Here is a 20,627-nt window from a genome sequence, read left to right as displayed (position 1 = left end):
ACACACACACACACACACACACACACACACACACACACACACACACACACACACACACACACACACTTACTTCTGGGACTTTGTTTTCCTTTAAAAATTTGATAAAGTACACCTCCGTTACATTATGTGCATTCAGTATTTAATTGGACCCACGATCAGCAGAGGGGATTCGTTTCCCATCGCTGATGCTGATTTAATCCACTGTTATTTACCTCTCCGTCCTGGTGTTCATAGATATCCAGCGAGAGAACACAGAGGCTCAGTGCTCAGTTTAAGGCTTTAAGGTCAGTGTGAAGTAAAGCAGTGCTGCGAATTTAATGGTGTATGTAATTCCTCCGGGGGTCAAATTCACCCTCAGCATATTAAACACACATTAAACTCCAGATGAACTAGTGTCCAGTTAGAGCTTTTACTGCATTGAGCTCCTTGTGCTGCGCAGTGAAATTATATTCTTCACGAGCTTGTTATATCCGAGTCCCTTTATTTCCTGCCCCAGGAGCAGTGAGGTCTAAGAGCCCCAAGAGAGGCAGCTTGCTGGTGCTACTTCATATTCTCACTAACTTCCTCTGATTTCTGTCCAAATTTGTCAGCTGTTCTGTTGCATTATGGGACAGCACGGTGTCCACTGGTTCTGCACAATCACAGAGACTCTCAAATGGTATTCCTATGGAAAGGTGAGCAGGTTATCAGTGTCCATGCATTCCTATTTAGAAATAGCGTAGTGTATGTAGAGCGAACGACCAATCAGAATCGAGAATTTAATTGCAACAGTAAGGCTTAAAGCTTTTTTAAAGGACACATATATTAAATCCCAGAGCTGTCTGATGTAATGATTTGACTTAGACACACTGATCACTGATTAGAATTAGAACTAGTTATAAGAAGTTTGTGTGCATCTGTGTGTGTGTGTGTGTGTGTGTGTGTGTGTGTGTGTGTGTGTGTGTGTGTGTGTGTGTGTGTGTGTGTGTGTGTGTGTGTGTGTGAGAGAGAGAGAGAGAGAGAGAGAGAGAGAGAGAGAGAGAGATGAGAAACCAAGCCAATACTCTCTCCGCTGACCTTTCGGTCTTCCTCTGTGCAGGACAGGAAGACAGGAAGCTGGAGGAGCGTGACCAGTGCTGCAGGGCCGTCAGAGTCAGAGAGGTGTGACGCCGCCCTCTGCAGTCACCTCTCACTCCCGCATCTCTCTCTCTCTCTCTCTCTCTCTCTCTCTCTCTCTCTCTCTCTCTCTCTCTCTCTCTCTCTCTCTCTCTCTCTCTCTCTCTCTCTCTCTCTCTCTCTCTCTCTCTCTCTCTTACAGTTAAACCCTGCCGTCACTGCAGCACCGCTTCATCCTTAATGCCACTCCTTCACTTATTGTGTGACTGTCCAGCATCCGTCATGCTGCTCGAATGTAAACACACCTCCCATTAAACTTGCATCCGTTTCTGTCAGATATTTTTGTTAATCGTTCCATATTTCAACTAACTTCAGTGTCCGCAGCATAAACAGTGATGTACAGTGTTGGGTTGGCCAACAGCTTGCTTACTTCAAAAAGCTACAGAACTTCAACAAAAATAAATTAATTAATTAATCGATTAATTAATCGATTAATTAATTAATCGATTAATTAATCGATCAATTTACAAAGTAGTTCTTAATAATAAACCGCTGAATCAAAATCACCACGATGAAATAAATCCCTGTAACTCGAGTCAGTGGCAACAGCAGGGTTTTTGGCTTTATTTTGGGAACAATTGAGAGCATTTCTGTAGGACACACACCGTCTTGCCTAAACGTTGTATATTAAATAACGTCAGCGGCTTCCTCTAAGTCTGGAATAACGGAAACTCGTTCATGGCCGTTCTTCACTGACTGTTCTGAGTTTGGACGCGTCGCTCTCACTTTATGTTCATTACGGAATAAATGTAAAAATATAAATGAATAGAATAGAATAAATTACACAAAAGTACATGGAAATGTGATGATGAGCTCCACAGATTAGATTGCAGAGTCTTCATTACACCGCTTATGGGAAGAATATCTGTGTGAGTTGTTTTTGGTTTTTTTTAAGTTGGTGGGGGGTGGGGGGTGGGGGGTGTTAAGGTGTTGGAAAAGAGAAAGTAAGAAACAGGAATCAATGAGAGACAGAGATACAGAAAGAGAAATGATCTCTCTCAGTCCTGTAATTGCTGTAGTGTTCAAGACAATGAAGTGCAGTGAGTGAGAGAGATGGAGAGATGGAGAGTTGGAGAGAGAGAGAGAGAGAGAGAGAGAGAGAGAGAGAGAGAGAGAGAGAGAGAGAGAGAGAGAGAGAGAGAGATGGAGCACAGTAATTTTTAACGATGTTGTGTTTGTAGAAATAAAATGAAGGTTAGACATTATTTACAGCCCAGTGTGCTGAACTGTTCAGTTTCTGCCATCAGTTTCACACACACACGCGCACAAACACACACACACACACACACACACACACACACACACACACACACACACACACACACACACACACACACACACACACACATACACACACACACGCATATTCATAAAGATACACACAAGCAAACAGACTCAAACAAACACACACACATGCATATTGCTAAACACACACACACACACACACACACACACACACACACACACAAACAGTTTTAAAAGTCCTGAAGTCATCCTTTTCATGCTGCATGAATATTCATCACCAGATACAGCTGGCAAACACAACCATACATCTGCCTCATCACATTGTGTGTGTGTGTGTGTGTGTGTGTGTGTGTGTGTGTGTGTGTGTGTGTGTGTGTGTGTGTGTGTGTGTGTGTGTGTTATAGAATAACGGTACAGAGCATATCCAGAAATGCTGCAATTATCACAAACAGATAATAATAAAAATCCTTTTAACAAATAATCCAAATATGTGTTTGATTTAAAACCCGTTATGTGTTATAGCAGTGTTTGTAAAGCATTCATAAATGTACACGATACACCTAGAATCTCTACAGCCATCGTCTACAGCAATTACAGGTCTTCATCTCCACAACGATCTAGAGATAAAGACGTCTGAAGCTGTGGAATAGAAATAAAAGGCACTTCTAGGTGTTTAGGCAGTAAAGAGGTTTAAAATCTCGTGTTCGATACATAAAGAGGGAGTGACTTCCTGTCCATCAGCAGCCCGTAGGCCGTCAATCATCCGAGTCATTCTGTAACACAGCGAGTGCACGAGCCTTGAGGGAAAATGGACGCAGTAAAAGTGTCAGAGCGAGAGCCAATCGAAGACGTACGATATTTATGGACGCGAGGCAACGTGAGCCAAAAAGAAGCCGAGAGTAATCAGAGTGCTTCACGAACATGTTGAGCGATTTCAGCAAACGAGCTCGTGAAAGAGTTTCCGCCAAAAAATTAATAGCCTCTTGTTTATGCCAAACTTCGTTGGGAAGCCCTGATAGATTTCCTGTCTGAAATGATGCTAATGTAGTGAAAAAGTTATGTTAATATTTTCTGTGGAGGAACCAAAAGCTAGTTGCTGAAGATAGGAAGAAAATACTGGCTAAGGTGGAAAGAGTGTTGTGTTGGAGCCCATTTTAGTGATATGCACGTGTGTGTGTGTGTGTGTGTGTGTGTGTGTGTGTGTGTGTGTGTGTGTGTGAGTGTGTGTGTGTGTGTGTGAGTGTGTGTGTGTGTGTGTGTGTGTGTGTGTGAGTGTCTGTGTGTGTGTGTGTGTGTGTGTGTGTGTGTGTGTGTGTGTGTGTGTGTGTGTGTGTGTGTGTGTGTGTGTGTGTGCACGCACTATAACTTTATCGAGTTTCTTTTTATGTCTGTTATGCTACAAATTAGCTTTACAGTCAACAGGGAGATTCTGTGTGTGTGTGTGTGTGTGTGTGTGTGTGTGTGTGTGTGTGTGTGTGTGTGTGTGTGTTTGAGACCTCCAAAGAAAGACTTTCATCTTGCTATATAATACATCACCATCTGCTGCACTCGTTCTAATGTAGCTGGCGTGTGGAGATAAAATAAAGTGACCCTTAATAGTGCTTTATAGATCGTTCCATCTCCCACCGCTGACTCGTATTTCCTGTAAGGAAACCGCTCGGATCTCTCCGGCGCATTCTGGAAGCTCGTGAGGAGACGAAAAGCGTCTGAGATCGATAGTCTTTATCTCCCTCGCGCTACAAGGCCGGGATTAATTTTGACCTGCGTTTGGCTAATTCTGCTCCTCCCGACAGGCCGAGGCTCTGTCATCCATCACGCTTCACCGTGGCGATGAATCTGTAACAGATCCCAGTTAATGTGATCCTACAGACTCTCCACAGGCACAGAGGATCTTTCACGTCACCTCCGAGCCTCGGAGCTCATAAAAGAAGAAATGTAAATGAGGAGAGATGACGACTTGCCGGAGAGAGATGAAGGGTTTGAATCCATGTGGTACAATATGGTGAGAATGAAGAACTTTATTTTTCCCCACCATGAAATTAAAAAAACTACAGCATGAAAAACAACAATATAAAAACTCCATGTCGACTACAGTATAAACAACTACACAGTGAGAACTGCAGACTGTACAAACTACTGAGTACTGAGTTGGTGGAATATTAATTAAGTAACAGTCATTGAATTAAGCTAATGGGAGCTAATAGTGAACGCTACCAAACATCTGGTTGTTTTCTGTGTGTGTGTGTGTTTGTGTGTGTGTGTGTGTGTGTGTGTGTGTGTGTGTGTGTGTGTGTGTGTGTGTGTGTGTGTGTGTGTGTGTGTGTGATATCTGCCTCTATCCATCTCACACATGTTTTAATGCATGAGTCATAATGGAAACCATCACAGAAACATGAGCGTGAGAAACACACACCTCATTTCCCAGCTGTTAGCGTGTCCCCGTGTTAGCAGGAGCGCGGAACAGCACAAGCACATTTACATTTAGACGACATTCTCCTGCCTCGCTGACTCTTTCTCACCATTGAGGGAGAAAGCTGTGCACTGTTTCTCAAATCCCGAAAGAGTGTAAGTGTTTTTTTCTATGCTGACGTTTAGTTGATCACCGCAGTGCTTTAGGTGAAAAGATCTCTCTGAAGACTAGGCCCTAATGTCCGCGGGTGGAGGCGGCGGCGGGTGAAGACACGAGGGAAAAACACGCAGAGTAAAAGCTATATTATTCAAAATATTATTCATTTACTTATATTATAACTCTTTTTATTAATATTATGACTCTTTATGGCTCTTTAAGGCTCTTTATGACTCTTTAAGACTGTTTGTGACTCTAAGATACTTTAAGGCTCTTTATGACACTTTATGGATCTTAAAGACTCTTTATGACTCTTTATGATTCTTTAAGACTCTTTATAATTCTAAGATTCTTTAAGACTCTTTATGATTCTAAGACTCTTTAGACTCTTTATGATACTTTAAGGCTCAGTATGACTCTTTGTGACTCTTTAAGGCTCAGTATGACTCTTTGTGACTCTTTATGAATCTTTAAGGCTCTGTATGACTCTTTATAACTCTAAGACTCTTCATGACTCTTTATGGATCTTAAAGACTCTTTATGACTCTATGATTCTTTAAGACTCTTTATAAGTCTAAGATTCTTTAAGACTCTTTATGATTCTAAGACTCTTTAGACTCTTTATGATACTTTAAGGCTCAGTATGACTCTTCAGGACTCAGTGACTTTTTATGACTCTTTAAGACTCTTTAAAACTCTTTATGACTCTTTATGAATCTTTAAGACTAATTATAATTCTAAGATTCTTTAAGACTTTTTATAATTCTAAGACTCTTTAGACTCTTTATGATACTTTAAGGCTCTTCATGACACTTTATAACTCTTTAAGGCTCTTTATGACTCTTTCTGACTCTTTAAGACTCTTTAAAGCAAAGCGAGAGTGAGGCATGAGTGAAGCAGCAGGAAATATTTCTCTCACAGCACAATAATCTCGACTAAAAGCATCAGTTTTTCATTCAGGACCACGGGATAGACAGAAAAGGAGGAGAGAGGAATCCTTCTTTTCACCAAAGACCAAATTTCCAGAACGGGGATGGCAGATACTGCCATCAGAGATAGAGAGACATGTAAAACAAGAGCGAGGTTGTGATGGAGAGAGACAAAGAGATACAGTGAACAGTAAAGATTTAGAGTGTTGAAAAGAAAGAGTGAACAGTAGGGAGAAGGAAAGAAAAAGAGAGAGAGGGATTAGGGTGAAAGAGGATTAGGAGGATGGAAGGAGAGAGAAAGAGTGAGTATAAGAGAGAGAGAGAGAGAGAGAGAGAGAGAGAGAGAGAGAGAGAGAGAGAGAGAGAGGGAAGGGAGTGGGATGAAGAGAAGGAAATCAGGGATGGAGAATGAGAAAGTGGAGAGATGGTGAGGGAAGAGAAGCACCAATATTAATGCTCATAATGATGTCATCTAAAAAGCAGAACTTATACTGCAATCCATCGCCTATCTGACGTCGGCGATCGGAACGAGAGAAGAGTGAGGTCACGCACAAGAGGCTTGTTGGCAGAGGGCACAGAAATCTCTGCTGTATTTTATTTATTTATTTATTTACGTTTTTTGTTTTTTTTTACGTGTCGTAAGGAGGGATTAGAAAGCTGTGCTGGGATCTTTTGAGTTTCTGAGCGTCTGACGGCCAGCTGATGAATGAACAGACAATGCGAGAGCCGACGTGGGCATCGCGCTAATTAAATGGACGAGATGGAAGCCAAGGTTCCTGCTCCATCTGTTTTGTGCGGACGGCAGGAAATGGATCGCTCCATTTCATCAACAGAACAACACACTGTGGGTTAATGTGAAGAAAAGCTGCTTACACACAGGCTTTAGTTCTGTGTGTGTGTGTGTGTGTGTGTGTGTGTGTGTGTGTGTGTGTGTGTGTGTGTGTGTGTGTGTGTGTGTGTGAGTGTGAGTGTGTGTGTTCTGCAAAAACATTTCCGTCTCCCTGCATGCTCTTTTAATAAAGATGTCAGAACCGACTTGTGAACGAAATGCTAATATCACTTTAGCTGCTACAGAGGAGGGGGCGGAGTTTACTCAGAACAGAGGCGTGTCTCCGGCATTCATTTTATAATGGTATTACATTTAGCAACAATGAGTGGAAAAAAGCTGACGTCCTGTGCTTCTTCAGTCAGTATTTTCTATCCCCTGATTATTTTCGTCTCAGATCTTCACAAACTCAGAGAAACTTGTTCTCTGTCTTTGCAAATATTTTCCGCTCGATTAAAGGTGGGGTCTCCATTGTTTGAAAGCCAATGTTGACATTTGAAATCACCAAAACAAACACGCCCCTAACCCAAATGGGTCCAACCCCTGTTTTAGTAGCTCCACCCCACACATACACCAGACAAGTATAACCCAAGTACTGTATAACCCAGACAAGTATTATGGCAGAACCTGTTGGGGCAGCTGACCGAGGGTATATTTTTATCAATAAATGAACTCAATGAGTAACACTATGGTAATACAAATGGGTTTTTGTAGTACTGTGTGTTGTATCATGAAAGGTTTAGATCCGTTTCACGCGGAAGACGTTCAGTTCTCTCCAGCGCTGGAAAGCTGATCCTATATTAACACGTCCTACTTCTTGCCTTATCGTAAGTCTTTCTTCGCTTTCTTTCTTTGTTTTTATCCCCCATGTCAATGTTAAAACCGCTTTCTGCTAATGGCACACACGCGCACTGAACGCTCTCTCCGCCCATATCGACAAGACACGCCCCTTTCTGCTCATTGGCTACACGTTAGTTTTGTTTCTGTTTTGTTTTTTTGGCGGCCCAATGCAGTTTTCTGAAGCATTTATCAAACAACGGAGACCGCACCTTTAAACAAAAATGTTCATGTTAGCGGCACAAAAGTGAACAGAATGAAAGTTTTTTGTTGCCTGAAAATGCTTGAGAAATGAGTACAACAGCTTGATGATGGAAAAATGCATACAGTGTGTGGAACAACACGTGAAACAAACAAAATGGACACACACACACACATAAAGACATCTTTGGCTTAGACTGTTGTTTGTGTGTGTTTATGTGTGTGTGTGAGAGAGAGAGAGAGAGAGAGAGAGAGAGAGAGAGAGAGAGAGAGAGAGAGAGAGAGAGAGAGAGAGAGGGAGAGAGAGAGAGAGAGAGAGAATCAGCAGTGTCAGCCATTTCCAAACAGCCTACAAGCCACATTTTCATTCATGGCTTCGCTCTGGATGTAAATGAATAAAGCCAAAGCTCAATTGTTATGCATCTGTTCCTCTGAAATAAAAGCCCAGAGTCCCAATCTAAAGTGAATAAGAGCTGCGGATGAATATATGAGAGAAGCCAAACACGGAATTTATGTTTACGTCTCAGCTCTCTCCGCCACACACACACACACACACACACACACACACACACACACACACACACACACACTCACACACACACACATTCTGTTTCTCCTGTTGTTGAGAAAGTTGGTGATCAATAAAGTGTCAGAGGAATGAGTAATTAATCCTTTCTCTATTATTTCTGTCATTTATTTGTAGGAGGTTCGCTCGATAAACTTCCATTTCACTGGAGGTTCGTGAATCTAAGCGGGGAAACTCTAAAGAATGAGAGAAAGAGAGAGAAAGAGGGCGATGGGGACCACACAGGAGAGACAGAAGGAAAAAACACTCTACAATATCCGTAAATATTTCTCCCGCATTATTTAGACCGAATGCTCGATTCTGATTGGTCAGATGGTGTTGATCGGCTCGAGGAAATTTATCAAGCAAACCTCGGGCAAATAAATGACAGAAATAATAGAGAAAGGATTAATTACTCATTCCTCTGACACTTTATTGATCACCAACAAGTTTTTGTCCCTAAAGAAAATGAATGTAACGTTGGGCGGTGATGTTGGGTGAGAATCAGAGGAGGGCATGGAAAGAGAAAGCATCTGCGACAGGAAACGAGCCAGGTTGAGGGATGGCTATAACTGAGAGGGAATGCATCATGCAACGAAAAGCAATTAATACTCTATGCGCTCCTGATACCCAGAATCATGAACAGACATGAATAATATTCAGTGAAATGTACACTGATGTCTCCATGAACCTGCTAGCTTGTGGGGAAAAAGTGCCTTTTTTGAACAGGTTATCAAAATAATCTGAATTTAATCCCAGATTACTGTTCAATGGCAGCTAGATCAGTTGGAGGAACTTTTAGCACATAACCACAATACTGAGGTTTGACACATTGCGTTTATACTGCTTTAAAACATGCCACAAAGTTCTGTGTCTATTAAACACTTTCTGTGCACTCCCATGAGGACTGTTAAGAAAAACATGTGCTTTAAAAATAAAGTTGATTTGCATGAATTTCCTCTTTTGAAGAAATGAGAACTGAGAAGAAAGAACTGAACAGAGCAGCAAAACAGACACTCAAAATCCAACTTGGCTCTTCAGATTTGAAGGATCTCTTTGTTACTTCTTGGATATTCAACCAAAATGGCCAGAGCAGATGGACCACACCGCTGCATCATCTGACTAGATTCTCATCAAACGTTTGAGTTTTATGATTAAGCAATGTTTCGGTTCCTCTCCATGCTCCTACTAGCATCAGCTACAGGCTGGAAGTCTAAAAAATGTTTTCTTTACGAAGATGAAGTTATCAAAGACAACCAGATCATTCCGTCTTGCCCGCTGGGAAACCTAACAGCAAGCTGTGTGGACGTCAGTGATGTGAAGCTGGATCTTGCCATGCTTCCTCCTCTTGTTAACAGTCTTTGCCTGGAAGCAGCACAGGGACTGGAGCTACGTCCAAATGATTTTAAGCGATTCTCCATTCTTGAACAATTGCACATCCGATATTGTCCCAGGGCCATTCATTCTGGAGCTTTTACAGGGTTGCCAAATCTGCGTCTGATATCATTTGATGGACTTTTTTTAAAAAAAACAGCCTGTTGCAAGACTTCGTTCTCAGCAAATGCTTTTGGGCTATCCAGCTTGAGTGAGCTATTTTTTTATTACTACAATATGTCAGCAATATCAACAGATGTATTTAGTGGAATAAAAGGACTACAAACCTTGCACTTTCAGAGCTGTGGCATCGAAATCCTGGATATTGCCTGCAAAACTGTTGAACTCTCACAATCACTGACGTCCCTGTACGTCAGCACCGATGACACGGTTGTCCTGAGAAACCAGCACTGTCCTCGATTAGAGGACGCATCGACGGCCGAACATTTCAAAACCTTGAAAAGGATCAGTTTTGTATTTCCGGGTCTGAAATCCTTGGGGGAAAGCGTCTTCAAGTACTTTCCAAATATTTCCCTATTAAACTTGCCCATGAATTCGGTTCTCAAAATGCAGCTGCTGCAGTCTGGAGTACAAAAGATTCAGACGCTGGAGGCAAAACTGGAACAAGGTGGTCTTGGGTCTGTTTGTGATATTGTATACAATCTTTCAGTCGAAAGCTTAAAATTAGAAAACGATTTTTCCCTTTGTGACGATATCGAGCTCGAAGGATGTGCAAGACTGCGAGAAATGCAACTTGAAAGCTCTTACTTGCAAGATAAGCTATGTTTCATTAGGGTTGTAAAAAATCTACAAGTTTTGGATTTGAGATTCAAATTTTTGCCACAGTTACTCCATAATCTTTGTGACTCACCTGATATTTTGCAGCTGTTACAAAAGTTTTCTCTAAATCATAGTTTGTTAAGCAGAATAAATAGAAGACAGTTTTATTGTCTACAAAATCTCCAAACTCTTGATCTCGCCTTTAATAAAATCTCTGTGATCGAAGATTTTGCATTTGCAGGATTTGATAAGTTGCAAGGTTCCTACATGAAGGACATGGGTTTGCTGAGTGATAATCAGACTTTTAATGGTCTCCGTTGTTTGGAATATTTAATTTTAAGAGGTAATAAAATCTTGTCAGTTAACTTTACTGCATTTGAAGGCCTGACCAGTTTGAAAGTCTTGGATCTTCACGGCAACCTGATTATTCGGATCGCTGCGAAATATTCGATTCCGTATCAGGGACTGGAGAGTTTGGAAAGTTTAGACTTGAAGTCTAACAGAATCACGTATGTCGATGACTTCGCATTCAAGCAACTGAAAAGTTTAAAGACTTTAATTTTGGATAACAACAACATTTCTGAAATTAGCAGGTTCACCTTCTTTGGTCTGGATGGTTTAGAGTCATTGATGATTGAATATAATGTAGTTAACCATATCGAGCCCTTTGCCCTGAGCAATTTATCTGCTTTGCGGAAATTCTCAGTTGGGTGTCTCAAACATCCATCATCCATGACCGCAGAGGTCGAGATCAATCTCGGTCTCTGGTTTGGCCGCATTCCGATAAACCTCACTGAACTCATTATCAGCTCCTGCAGCCGCCCAATGAGCATCGTGATCGGGAGCGAGAGCGCCCCCAAACCTGGTCTACAGCTCGAAATCTTTGGACAAAGAGTCAGTTTCCGAGACTGCGAGAAGCCGTTCTTTCTGTCGGTGGTCGGTCTTAAAGTTATAGTCAAACAGCTTGTGTGTGGCTCACGCTTCGCTGGGAAATACTTCAAGTTCTTGGAAAGCTTTGAGTTATATTCTCAGGTTATGATCACGTTTGATGATCTGGTCGATCTGAATACACTTTTGCACCTTCGGAATCTTAAGTTAACAAGCATAGACCTTTCTGACCAACCTCATCTTGGTATCCTGCTCCACAATCTGACAGCCCTGCAATTTTTTGGTTTGTACAGATCCCGAATTCCTTCCATTAACGAAGACCTAACTAAAGACTTGAAATCACTAAAATATCTCTATTTTAGTTTGTACAATGACTTGAATGTGATTGACAACTTTGCCAAGCCACTTTTAAATCTGAGGTACATTGTTATGATTAACATGATGCTTTTCTGCAGCTGTGACAATGCTTGGTTTAACGAATGGAGCATAGACAACAGACAGGTCCAAGTTCTAACATGGTCGTACCCAAGGGGACATGCATTAGCATGCCGAGACATGAACGGCATACAAGACTTTGCTAAGTACAGTGTGTCCAGCTGCTCCCTGCATGTGGGATTTATCTTATACATTTCTACTTCTCTTGGGATTCTGCTTTTCATGTTAGTGGTTCTGGTCTATAATCTTGCTGGAGATTACCTGCTGGCGTTTATATACATCGCTCAGGGCTGGATGGACAAAGCCATCCGAGGGAGCGCTAAGAGACGCTATCAGTATGACGTTTTTGTCTCGTACTCGGGAACAGACGAGTCCTGGGTTGTGGATGAGCTTCTGCCCAATCTAGAGAGACGAGGACCACCATTCCTGCAGCTCTGTCTCCACAGTCGAGACTTTCAACTAGGTGTGGACATCACAGAGAACATCACTGGAAGTCTGTACAAGAGCCGCCACACGCTTTGCCTGCTTAGCCGCCAATATCTCCGCAGCAAATGGTGCTCTTTAGAGATGAAGCTGGCCACGGACTACCTGATAGCCGAGCACAGGGACATTCTGATTGTCGTGTTCCTGGAGAAGATCTCCCCGAAACTTCTGTCCGCTCACCACAGGCTGGCACGATTTGTCAAGAGGAAAACCTACCTAGACTGGCCCCAGGACCCCCAACAACAGGTGGCATTCTGGGATAGACTGTGGGCCAAGCTCGCACCTAAGCCTTTCTGAAGCCAGTAATCAATCTCTGATCTGCTCTCAGATCATTTTATATATCAGTAGAAAATTCTTTACTAACTCTTGATATTCATCAGCCAGGTTTTCTTTAAAGGTTTTAAAAATAATGTAAAATGTTTATTTTACTTTCAGTTTGTATTTACTTCTATATGGATCTGTATAATTTAATTGATTTTATTTTCATTTGGCTTTTATTTCAATTCTATCTTCATTTACACATTTATTGACTTTTCTGTATTATTACTATTATTATTATTATAATTATTATTATTATTATTATGTCTCATTTTGAAGCTCTTTTGTACTCTAGTCTTCTGAATTTTTTTATTTTTGTTTTCATTCATATTTAAACAGCCTATTTAAAGTGTATTTAGTTCAGAACTTTACCTAGTAAATATATTCTGATTGTTCTAATTTCAAAGAATTTTTTCTGCAAATTATTTACACGGTATGCTAATGAGTGTTGCTTCACTTACTTTGCTACTTAGAAGGTTAGAATTAACAGCCATGTCGCTTAAAAATGAATATGACAAACCATCCAGCAGGGGGAGCTGTTAGCTTATTTGTTGGGTCTGGGTCGTTCGTACAGATATACACTCAGTGTCCATTTTATTACGAACATCAGCATTCTTGCACTTCTCCAATTAGCCAATCATCTGACAGCTGCTTGTTGAGTAATGATTTGCAGATACACCTCCAGTTTCACGTCTATTTCAGTTCACGGCAAACATCAGAATAGAGGGAAATTGTGACTGTCTGCAATGTGGTTGATGTCAGATAATCGGAATCTAGAGTTCAAATCAGAAAAAAAATTCTGTGAGTGAAAATGGCTTTGTTGATGAGAGAGGACAGAGGAGAATGAGGCCTGTTCAACCTTCTCTTCATGTTCCTCCACCAGCTTAATTACTACCTTCTCAACCTGTTCCTCGTGTTCTTTACCTCCTCCACCTGCACCTTATTAAAAGGTTTTAGTTCAAGAACCTCTACAGTAACTACTGGTGTTCCCCAGGGTTCTGTCCTGGGACCACTTCTTTTCATTATATATATGCTTCCTCTTGGTGATATTTTAAGGAAATATGGTACAAATTTTCACTGCTATGCGGATGACACCCAACTCTACCTGTCTGCCAAACTCACCGGTTCTTTTCCTCCACCATATTTGTCAAGCTGTTTAGCTGAAATTAAAGACTGGCTCTCAGCAAACTTTTTGAAGGTAAATGGCAATAAAAGTGAGGCTCTGCTTGTTGGCACTAGATCTGTTGTGTCTAAATCTAATCTCTCTAAATCTCTTTTTCTTTTACATATGTACAATACTGCAATCTAGAAGGCTGCATTGGGATCGGGCTCCCGCGGGATCCGCGGGACCCAACGCAAATCTCGCGGGAGCGGGCGGTTTCACCTTTGCCCCGGGCAGAAGTGGGCGGTCAGAAAATTTAGCGGGAGATCCGTGAGACCCGGTGGGATTTGGCGTGTAGCCTAATAATAAGAATGGAGTCAACACATGATGTTGAGAAGAAGATTAGTATTAGCATTAGTATTAATTTATCTTATTTAAATGCATTCATGTTTAATTCTGTTATTAGCCTGAACTAATAATTAGTCTGATTATTTGTATACAATCAAAATTTTCACAAGCTCTCAAGAAAAAATCCGCGTGAGTGGGCGGGAGTGGACACAAACATTGCGGGTGCGGGCGGGAGTGGAACACACAGCTTGCGCGTGCGGGCGGTTCTGATCAGAAATTCAGCGGGAGGGGGCGCGTGTGGGTTTATAAAAACAGTCCCGCGCAGGGCTCTATTGCAATCTGTCCATCCTCTCAGGTTAAACGTTTTGGTGTCATCATCGGTAGCATACTATCTTTTAAAACTCAAATGAATAATATCACACAGATTGCATATTTCCATTTGTATGATCACTGAGCATTAGCACTGAGCTAACATCATAAAACCTAGCAGAATATTAATTTTAACATTAGTGTTTTGTGCAACTTGGTATAAGCTGGTCACTATGGCTCCATTTGCAAAGGGTGCAAGAGTGTAGATCGCTGCTTGGGGATGCCATTATTTTTATTTACTGATAATATATCGTCATATAAATTAGATTTCACATGTAACTAAGGACCGTTATTGCATACTGCTGTTGTAGCATCATTGTACTGGATTCTGTGGCCATGTGCTAATTCAAGAAAGTCTAGTCAGGTTGAAATTTGCTATACAACATTTGTTATGCAAATGTACTTGGGAAAAGGCTGGACTTGATTGAATTGGCCAATCTGGTGTCAGCAGGGTTGGGATTGAGCTACTCAACAAATCATGAACTTTACTTCTCTTTACTGTTCTATTTTCCTTGACAAGTGTGAACAATGATTGAACCCTGGACATCGCTGCTTCTAGCTATATTTATGGGTCGAAGAACAATCTATTGTTATTGTTTTGGTTTTACTTCTTTTGCTTGTTGCAGCAAACCTTGTAGACCAATCTGTAAGACATAGAGATGTGACAGTGAGATCATCCTGGTGATGATCTTGGTGATGATCCCACTGATGATCCTGGTTGGCCTAATTGTGGCACTCTGGTGAAACAGTGTCATAAACTTTCTATGAAAAAAAAAGTAATACCTAAATCATTTATTATTAAGACATGATTTGTCACTGCATAGGCATCATGACAAATTATTCAGGGTTAACGTCAGGACCTCATCATTTTACTTTTTACATTTATCAACATTAAAAATGTTTACACTTGACTTTATCCTGACTGTTTTAGTCAGCGTGTTGGACTGTAATAAATGTTTTTTCATTGATTGACCAAAAGTATGGAGATGCTTTATGTGTGTAAAGTAAGATTTTGGAGCTTGGAACTTTAACTCAACACAACCGAATGTTAAACATGAATCAATTAATTATTTGTGAGAGTGCAGATCAGTCTTTAATTCTAGACTCCAAGCCTCTTGGTACTTCCTCATCTTGAGGAACAAGCTTAACAAGAGGAAGTGGAGGAAGTAAAGAACACGAGGAACAGGTTGAGAAAGTAGTGATTAAGCTGGTGGAGGAACATGAAGAGAAGGTTGAACAGGTGGAGGAGCCCAAGGATAAGAAGGAGGAGGTAGAGGAACATGAGGAGCAAACCATTCTCCTCTGTCCTCTCTCATCAACAAAGCCATTTCCACTCACAGAAACTCTAGATTCAGATTATCTGATATCAACCACATCGCAGTCAATCACAATTTCCCTCTATTCTGATGTTTGCCGTGAACTGAAATGGACGTGAAACTGGACGTGTATCTGCAAATCATTACTCATCAAGCAGATGTCAGATGATTGGCTAATTGGAAAAGTGCAAGAATGCGAATGTTCCTAATAAAATGGACACTGAGTGTATATCTGTACGAACGACCCAGACCCAACAAATAAGCTCACAGCTCCCCCTGCTGGTTCAACCTGGATGGTTTGTCATATTCATTGGAAAGCGACATGGCTGTTAATTCTAACCTTCTAAGTAGCAAAGTAAGTGAAGCAACACTCATTAGCATAAAGTCTAAATAATTTGCAGAAAAATTTATTTGAAATTAGAACAATCAGAATATATTTTCTAGGTAAAGTTCTGCAGTAAATACACTTTAAAGAGGCTGTTTAAATATGAATGAAAAAAAATACAAAAATTCAGAAGATTAGAGTAAGAATCAGCTTCCAAATGAGACATAATAATAATAATAATAATAATAATAATAATAATAATAATAATAATAATAATAATAATAATAATAATAATAATAATAATACAGAAAAGTTGGATTCAATTAAAAAAAATCAATAAATATGTAAATGAAGATAAAATTTATATAAAAGCCAAATAAAAATAAAATTAATTAAATTATATAGATTCATATAGAAGTAAATACAAACTGAAAGTAAAATTTTAATGTTCTTTTAAAACCTTTAAAGAAAACCTGGCTGATGAATAGCAAGAGTTAATATTAGTAAAGAATTTTCTACTGATATATAAAATGATCTGAGAGCAGATCAGAGATTGATTACTGGCTTCAGAAAGGCTTAGGTGCGAGCTTGGCCCACAGTCTATCCCAGAATGCCACCTGTTGTTGGGGGTCCTGGGGCCAGTCTAGGTAGGTTTTCCTCTTGACAAATCGTGCCAGCCTGTGGTGAGCGGACAGAAGTTTCGGGGAGATCTTCTCCAGGAACACGACAATCAGAATGTCCCTGTGCTCGGCTATCAGGTAGTCCGTGGCCAGCTTCATCTCTAAAGAGCACCATTTGCTGCGGAGATATTGGCGGCTAAGCAGGCAAAGCGTGTGGCGGCTCCTGTACAGACTTCCGGTGATGTTCTCTGCAATGTCCACACCTAGTTGAAAGTCCCGACTGTGGAGACAGAGCTGCAGGAACGGTGGTCCTCGTCTCTCCAGATTGGGCAGAAGCTCATCCACAACCCAGGACTCGTCTGTTCCCGAGTACGAGACAAAAACATCATACTGATAGCGTCTCTTAGCGCTCCCTCGGATGGCTTTGTCCATCCAGCCCTGAGCGATGTATATAAACGCCAGCAGGTAATCTCCAGCAAGATTATGGACCAGAACCACTAACATGAAAAGCAGAATCCCAAGAGAAGTAGAAATGTATAAGATAAATCCCACATGCAGGGAGCAGCTGGACACACTGTACTTAGCAAAGTCTTGTATGCCGTTCATGTTTCGGCATTCTAATGCATGTCTCGTTGGGTACAACCATGTTAGAACTTGGACCTGTCTGTTGTCTGTGCTCCATTGATTAAACCAAGCGCTGTCACAGCTGCAGAAAAGCATCATGTTAATCATAACAATGTACCTCAGATTTAAAAGTGGCTTGGCAAAGTTGTCAATCACATTCAAGTCATTGTACAAACTAAAATAGAGATATTTGAGTGATTTCAAGTCTTTAGTTAGGTCTTCGCTAATGGAAGGAATTCGGGATCTGTACAAACCAAAAAATTGCAGGGCTGTCAGATTGTGGAGCAGGATACCAAGATGAGGTTGGTCAAAAAGGTCTATGCATGTTAACTTAAGATACCGAAGGTGCAAAAGAGTATTCAGATCGACCAGATCATCAAACGTGGTCATAACTTGAGAAGATAACTCAAAGCTTTCCAAGAACTTGAAGTATTTCCCAGCGAAGCGTGAGCCACACACAAGCTGTTTGACTATAGCTTTAAGACCGACCACCGACAGAAAGAACGGCTTCTCGCAGTCTCGGAAACTGACTCTTTGTCCAAAGATTTCGAGCTGTAGACCAGGTTTGGGGGCGCTCTCGCTCCCGATCACGATGCTCATTGGGCGGCTGCAGGAGCTGATAATGAGTTCAGTGAGGTTTATAGGAATGCGGCCAAACCAGAGACCGAGATTGATCTCGACCTCTGCGGTCATGGATGATGGATGTTTGAGACACCCAACTGAGAATTTCCGCAAAGCAGATAAATTGCTCAGGGCAAAGGGCTCGATATAGTTAACTACATTATATTCAATCATCAATGACTCTAAACCATCCAGACCAAAGAAGGTGAACCTGCTAATTTCAGAAATGTTGTTGTTATCCAAAATTAAAGTCTTTAAACTTTTCAGTTGTTTGAATGCGAAGTCATCGACGTACGTGATTCTGTTAGATTTCAAGTCTAAACTTTCCAAACTCTCCAGTCCCTGATACGGAATCGAATGTTTCGCAGCGATCCGAGTAATCAGGTTGCCGTGAAGGTCCAAGACTTTCAAATTTGTCAGGCCTTCAAATGCAGTAAAGTTAATTGACAAGATTTCATTATTTCTCAAAATTAAATATTCCAAACAACGGAGACCATTAAAAGTCTGATTATCACTCAGCAAACCCATGTCCTTCATGTAGGAACCTTGCAACTTATCAAATCCTGCAAATGCAAAATCTTCAATCACAGAGATTTCATTAAAGGCGAGATCAAGAGTTTGGAGATTTTGTAGACAATAAAACTGTCTTCTAGTTATTCTGCTTAACAAACTAAAATTTAGAGAAAACTTTTGTAACAGCTGCAAAATATCAGGTGAGTCACAAATATTATGGAGTAACTGTGGCAAAAATTTGAATCTCAAATCCAAAACTTGTAGATTTTTTACAACCCTAATGAAACATAGCTTATCTTGCAAGTAAGAGCTTACAAGTAGTATTTCTCGCAGTCTCGCACATCCTTGGAGCTCGATATCCTCACAAAGGGAAAAATCGTTTTCTAATTTTAAGCTTTCAACTGAAAGATTGTATACAATATCACAAACAGACCCAAGACCACCTTGTTCCAGTTTTGCCTCCAGCGTCTGAATCTTTTGTACTCCAGACTGCAGCAGCTGCATCTTGAGAACCGAATTCATGGGCATGTTTAATAGGGAAATATTTTGAAAGTACTTGAAGACGCTTTCCCCCAAGGATTTCAGACCCGGAAATACAAAACTGATCCTTTTCAAGGTTTTGAAATGTTCGGCCGTCGATGCGTCCTCTAATCGAGGACAGTGCTGATTTCTCAGGACAACCGTGTCATCGGTGCCGACGTACAGGGACATCACTGATTGTGAGAGTTCAACAGTTTTACAGGCAATATCTAGGATTTCGATGCCACAGCTCTGAAAGTGCAAGGTTTGTAGTTCTTTTATTCCACTAAATACATCTGTTGATATTGCTGACATATTGTAGTAATAAAAAAAAAGCTCGCTCAAGCTGGGTAGCTGCCCAAAAGCATTTGCTGAAACAAAAGTCCTGCAACAGGCTGTTTTTTTTAAAAAAAGTCCGTCAAATGATATCAGACGCAGATTTGGCAACCCTGCAAAAGCTCCAGAATGAATGGCCCTGGGACAATATCGGATGTGCAGTTGTTCAAGAATGGAGAATCGCTTAAAATCATTTGGACGTAGCTCCAGTCCCTGTGCTGCTTCCAGGCAAAGACTGTTAACTCGAGGAGGAAGCATGGCAAGATCCAGCTTCACGTCACTGACATCCAAACAGCTTGCTGTTAGGTTTCCCCTCGGGCAAGACGGAATAATCTGGTTGTCTTTGATAATTTCATCTTCGTAAACAAAACATTTTTTTGACATCCAGCCTGTAGCTGATGCTAGTAGGAGCATGGAGAGGAACCGAAACATTGCTTAATCATAATCATAAAACTCAAACGTTTGATGAGAATCTAGTCAGATGATGCAGCGGTGTGGTCCATCTGCTCTGGCCATTTTGGTTGAATATCCAAGAAGTAACAAAGAGATCCTTCAAATCCGAAGAGCCAAGTTGTATTCTGATGGTCTGTTTTGCTGCTCTGTTCAGTTCTTTCTTCTCAGTTCTCATTTCTTCAAAAGAGGAAATTCATGCAAATCAACTTTATTTTTAAAGCACATGTTTTTCTTAACAGTCCTCATGGGAGTGCACAGAAAGTGTTTAATAGACACAGAACCTTGTGGTATGTTTTAAAGCAGTATAAACTTAAGCAATGTGTCAAACCTCAGTATTGTGGTTATGTGCTAAAAGTTCCTCCAACTGATCTAGCTGCCATTGAACAGTAATCTGGGATTAAATACAGATTATTTTGATATCCTGTTCAAAAAAAGGCACTATTCCCCACAAGCTAGCACGTTCATGAAGACATCAGTGTACATTTCACTGAATATTATTCATGTCTGTTCAAGATTCTGGGTATCAGGAGCACATAGAGTATTAATTGCTTGCCGTTGCATGATGCATCCCCCCTCAGTTATAGCCATCCCTTAACCTGGCTCTTTCCCTGTCGCAAATGCTTTCTCTTTCCATGCCCTTCTCTGATTCTCACCCAACATCACCGCCCAACATTACGTTCATCTTCTTTAGGGACAAAAATTTTTGTTGATCTATAAAGTGTCAGAGGAATGAGTAATTAGTCCTTTCTCTATTATTTCTGCCATTTATTTGTAGGAGGTTCGCTCGATAAACTTCCATTTCACTGGGGATTCGTGGATCTAAGTAGCGAAACTCTAATGAATGAGAGAAAGAGAGAGAAAGAGGGAGATGGGGACCAC

The 20,627-nt window shown here is 40.9% G+C and overlaps 3 protein-coding genes across 7 annotated transcripts in view; 1 reads left to right on the top strand and 2 right to left on the bottom strand.

Annotated features, from left to right (window-relative positions):
- LOC113656639 (fibronectin type III domain-containing protein 5-like) overlaps positions 1-20,627 on the bottom strand; it is a 171,500-nt gene that overhangs the window by 21,083 nt on the left and 129,790 nt on the right. Inside the window, exon 1 of one of the 5 annotated variants that reach the window (XM_047812222.1) lies at positions 213-365. The exons of the other annotated variants lie outside the window; for them this stretch is intronic. The gene's annotated coding sequence lies outside the window, so the exon portion shown is untranslated. Of the gene's footprint in view, positions 1-212; positions 366-20,627 lie in introns of those variants that run through there. 5 annotated transcript variants of the gene reach the window in all.
- LOC113656575 (toll-like receptor 13) lies at positions 9,318-14,016 on the top strand. Its single transcript, XM_027167893.2, has one exon. It carries the CDS (start codon positions 9,486-9,488, stop codon positions 12,579-12,581), a length of 3,096 nt encoding a protein of 1,031 aa, XP_027023694.2. The 5' UTR covers positions 9,318-9,485; the 3' UTR covers positions 12,582-14,016.
- LOC113656559 (toll-like receptor 13) lies at positions 16,376-19,923 on the bottom strand. The gene has a single exon (XM_027167876.2). The coding sequence runs from the start codon at positions 19,725-19,727 to the stop codon at positions 16,629-16,631; it is 3,099 nt and encodes a 1,032-aa protein (XP_027023677.1). The 5' UTR covers positions 19,728-19,923; the 3' UTR covers positions 16,376-16,628.

The sequence above is a fragment of the Tachysurus fulvidraco genome, chromosome 4 (genome assembly GCF_022655615.1).
Source record: "Tachysurus fulvidraco isolate hzauxx_2018 chromosome 4, HZAU_PFXX_2.0, whole genome shotgun sequence".
In the NCBI taxonomy this organism is placed as follows: Eukaryota; Metazoa; Chordata; class Actinopteri; order Siluriformes; family Bagridae; genus Tachysurus; species Tachysurus fulvidraco.
This window is presented reverse-complemented; position numbering and strand designations above follow the sequence as displayed.

What these genes read in the sequence shown, in the direction of transcription:
- LOC113656559 (XM_027167876.2), bottom strand. Translation starts at nt 19,727, where the DNA reads ATGTTTCGGTTCCTCTCCATGCTCCTACTAGCATCAGCTACAGGCTGG.
- LOC113656575 (XM_027167893.2), top strand. Translation starts at nt 9,486, where the DNA reads ATGTTTCGGTTCCTCTCCATGCTCCTACTAGCATCAGCTACAGGCTGG.